Consider the following 3455-nt stretch of genomic DNA (forward strand, 5'->3'; position numbering starts at 1 on the left):
GGGGGGTCGACCCCATATATGGGGGTCCGAGGGGGTTTATGGGGTCTCTATGAGTGTCTGTAGGGTCTCTATGGGTCCCTATGGGGGGGGGGTCCCCCCCCTAAATGGGGTTGGGGGGGGGGGCCCCCCCCCCAGCGGGGGGCTGGGGGGGGGGGTTATGGGGAGTGGACCCCATATCTCATCAGGGTTTCACTTATGGGTCTGGGATGGCACTTATGGGGCGCTATGGGGCACTTATGGGGCACTTATAGGTCGCTATGGGGCACTTATGGGTCCGAGGTGGCACTTATGGGGCACTTATGGGTCACTATGGGGCACTTATGGGTCTGGGATGCCACTTATGGGTCACTATGGGGCGCTTATGGGTCTGAGATGCCACTTATGGGGCACTTATGGGTCACTATGGGCACTTATGGGGCACCTATGGGTCACTATGGGTCCTTATGGGTCTGAGGTGGCACTTATGGGTCGCTATGGGGCACCTATAGGTCCAGGGTGGTCCTTATGGGTCCAGAGTGGCACTTATGGGTCTGGGATGTCACTTATGGGTCCCTATGATGCACTTGTGGGTCTGGGTTGCCACTTATGGGTCTCGGATGCCACTTATGGGTCACTATGGGGCACTTGTGGGTCTGGGATGTCACTTATGGGTCACTGTGTGGCACTTATGGGTCACTTATGGGGCACTTGTGGGTGTGGGATGTCACTTATGGGTCCGAGGTGGCACTTATGGGGCACTTATGGGTCCGAGGTGGCACTTATGGGTCGCTATGGGGCACTTACGGGTCCAGGGTGGTCCTTATGGGTCCAAGGTGGAATGTATGGGGCGCTTATGGGTCTGAGGTGGCACTTATGGGGCACTTGTGGGTCTGGGATGTCACTTATGGGTCCCTATGATGCACTTGTGGGTCTGGGTTGCCACTTACGGGGCACTTATGGGTCCAAGGTGGCACTTATGGGTCCGGGATGTCACTTATGGGGCACTTATGGGTCTCAGGTGGCACTTATGGGGCACTTATGGGTCTGGGATGTCACTTATGGGGCACTGTGTGTCACTTATGGGGCACTTATGGGTCTGTGGGTCCGTTTGGCGCAGTTTCGGGCCACGCTGGCCGCCTGGTGGTTGGATTCCTGGGCTCCGTTCCGTGCGCCATCTTGCAGGGCCGCTTCCACCTCTATGAGGGTTACAGCCCGGCCCAGGTGGGTCCTCCAAGCTCTCCCCTCCCCCGCCTTTCCTTCCCTACGGGGTCCCTTGGAGGACTCCGTCTCTATGGTTCTTGGCCGTCTCTATGGTTGCCGTGCTCCTCTCTGGGGTTGGTTTGTGCGCTTGGAGGTCCAGGTCGTCTCTATGGTTCTTGTTCCTCTCTATGGTTCTCATTCGTCTCTATGGTTCTCATTCATCTCTATGGTTCTCCCTCGTCTCCATGGTTCTTGTTCCTCTCTATGGTTCTCGTTCATCTCTATGGTTCTTGGCCGTCTCTATGGTTGCCGTGCTCCTCTCTGGGGTTGGTTTGTGCGCTTGGAGGTCCAGGTCATCTCTATGGTTCTTGTTCGTCTCTATGGTTCTCATTCGTCTCTATGGTTCTTGTTCATCTCTATGGTTCTCATTCGTCTCTATGGTTCTCCTTCGTCTCCATGGTTCTTGTTCCTGTCTATGGTTCTCATTCGTCTCTATGGTTCTCATTCATCTCTATGGTTCTCCTTCGTCTCCATGGTTCTTGTTTCTCTCTATGGTTCTCGTTCGTCTCTATGGTTCTTGGCCGTCTCTATGGTTGCTGTGCTCCTCTCTGGGGTTGGTTTGTGCGCTTGGAGGTCCAGGTCATCTCTATGGTTCTTGTTCATCTCTATGGTTCTCTTTCATCTCTATGGTTGTTTTCTATGCTGGAGGTCCAGTTCGTCTCTATGGTTCTCGTTCGTCTCTATGGTTGTTTTCTATCTTGGAGATCTCATTTGTCTCTATGGTTCTTGTTCGTCTCTATGGTTCTCATTCATCTCTATGGTTCTCATCTCTATGGTTTTTGTCTGTCTCTATGGTTGTTCTGGTGCTCTCTAGGGTTGTTTTCTATGTTGGAGGTCTCGTTCATCTCTATGGTTCTCATTCATCTCTATGGTTCTTGTTCATCTCGATGGTTGTTCTTTGTGTTGGAGGTCTCATTCGTCTCTATGGTTCTCGTTTGTCTCTATGGCTCTTGTTCGTCTCTATGGTTGTTTTCTATGTTGGAGGTCCAGTTCTTTGTGGTTCTCATTCGTCTCTATGGTTCTTGTTCATCTCTATGGTTGTTTTGTGTGCTTGGAGGTCCAGTTCGTCTCAATGGTTCTTGTTCATCTCTATGGTTTTTGTATGTCTCTGTGGTTGTTCTGCTTCTTTCTATGGTTGTTTTCTATGTTGGAGGTCTATTTCGTCTCTATGGTTCTTGTTCATCTCTATGGTTCTCACTCATCTCTATGGTTCTCATTGGTGCTCTGTCTCAAGTCCTCCAGTCTCTCTCTATGGTTTTATTTTCCCTCTCTCTGGTTGTCGGCTCTCTCTCCCCAGTCCTCCAACCCCTCCCTATGATCATCCCTTCCCTCTCTATGGTTGTTGGTGTTCCCTATGGTCCTCCAGTTCCTCTCCATGGTCCTCCAGTCCCTCTCTATGGTTGTTGGCACTTCCTATGGTCCTCCAGTCCCTCTCTATGGTCCTCCAATCCCTCTCTATTGTCTTCCCTTCCCTCTCCATGGTCCTTTAGTCCCACTCTCAGGTCCTCCAGTCCCTCTCCATGGTCTTCCCTTCCCTCTCCATTGTCCTCCAGTCCCTCTCCACGATCCTTCAGTCCCACTCTCTGGTCCTCCAGTCCCTCTCTATGGTTGTTGGTGCTCTCTATGGTCCTCCAGTTCCTCTCTCTGGTCCTCCAGTCCCTCTCCGTGGCCCTCCAGTCCCTCTCTATGGTTGTTGGCGCTTCCCTATGGTCCTCCAGTCCCTCTCTATGGTCCTCCCACCCCTCCCCACAGTCCTCCAATCCCCTCTCTGGTTCTCCAGTCCTTCTCTATGGTCTTCCCTTCCCTCTCCATGGTCCTCCTGTCCCTCTGTCTGGTCCTCCCACCCCTCCCCACAGTCCTCCAAACCCCCTCTCTGGTCCTCTAATCCCTCCCTATGGCAGTCGGCGCTCTCTCCCCAGTCCTCCAACCCCTCTCTATGATCCCAATCCCCCCCAGGTCGTGACCCCGATCCGTACCCTGCACCTTTTGGGGGTTCACACTTGAGTCTATGGTCCTCCAATCCCTCTCTATGATCATCCCTCCCTTCTCTATGGTTGTTGGTGCTCTCTATGGTCCTCCAGTCCCTCTCGGTGGTCCTCCAGTCCCTCTCTATGGTTGTTGGTGCTTCCCTGTGGTCCTGCAGTCCCTCTCTATGGTCTTCCCTTCCCACTCCATGGTCCTCCAGTCCCTCTCTATGGTCCTCCAGTCCCTCTCCA

General features: G+C 53.2%; 2 protein-coding genes across 2 annotated transcripts in view; both read left to right on the forward strand.

Moving 5' to 3' along the window:
- The first annotated feature begins 523 nt into the window (after positions 1-523).
- LOC122192410 (purine nucleoside phosphorylase-like) overlaps positions 524-3455 on the forward strand; it is a 3292-nt gene continuing 360 nt past the window's right edge. The window contains exon 1 of the mRNA XM_042892949.1: positions 524-1200. Within this exon, the coding sequence (XP_042748883.1) occupies positions 967-1200 (234 nt within the window). The 5' untranslated portion in view covers positions 524-966. The remainder of the gene's footprint in view (positions 1201-3455) is intronic.
- On the forward strand, positions 1232-3187 carry LOC122192411. Its single transcript, XM_042892950.1, has 2 exons — positions 1232-1273; positions 1466-3187. The coding sequence occupies exon 2, from the start codon at positions 1482-1484 to the stop codon at positions 2727-2729; it is 1248 nt and encodes a 415-aa protein (XP_042748884.1). The 5' UTR covers positions 1232-1273; positions 1466-1481; the 3' UTR covers positions 2730-3187.

The sequence above is a fragment of the Lagopus leucura genome, unplaced genomic scaffold (assembly GCF_019238085.1).
Source record: "Lagopus leucura isolate 7727_CA_CO unplaced genomic scaffold, USGS_WTPT01 34139-0_obj-0_obj, whole genome shotgun sequence".
Classification (NCBI taxonomy): Eukaryota; Metazoa; Chordata; class Aves; order Galliformes; family Phasianidae; genus Lagopus; species Lagopus leucura.

Bases quoted from the DNA above. Each gene is read 5' to 3' on its own strand.
- LOC122192411 (XM_042892950.1), top strand. From the start codon at position 1,482: ATGGTTGCCGTGCTCCTCTCTGGGGTTGGTTTGTGCGCTTGGAGGTCC.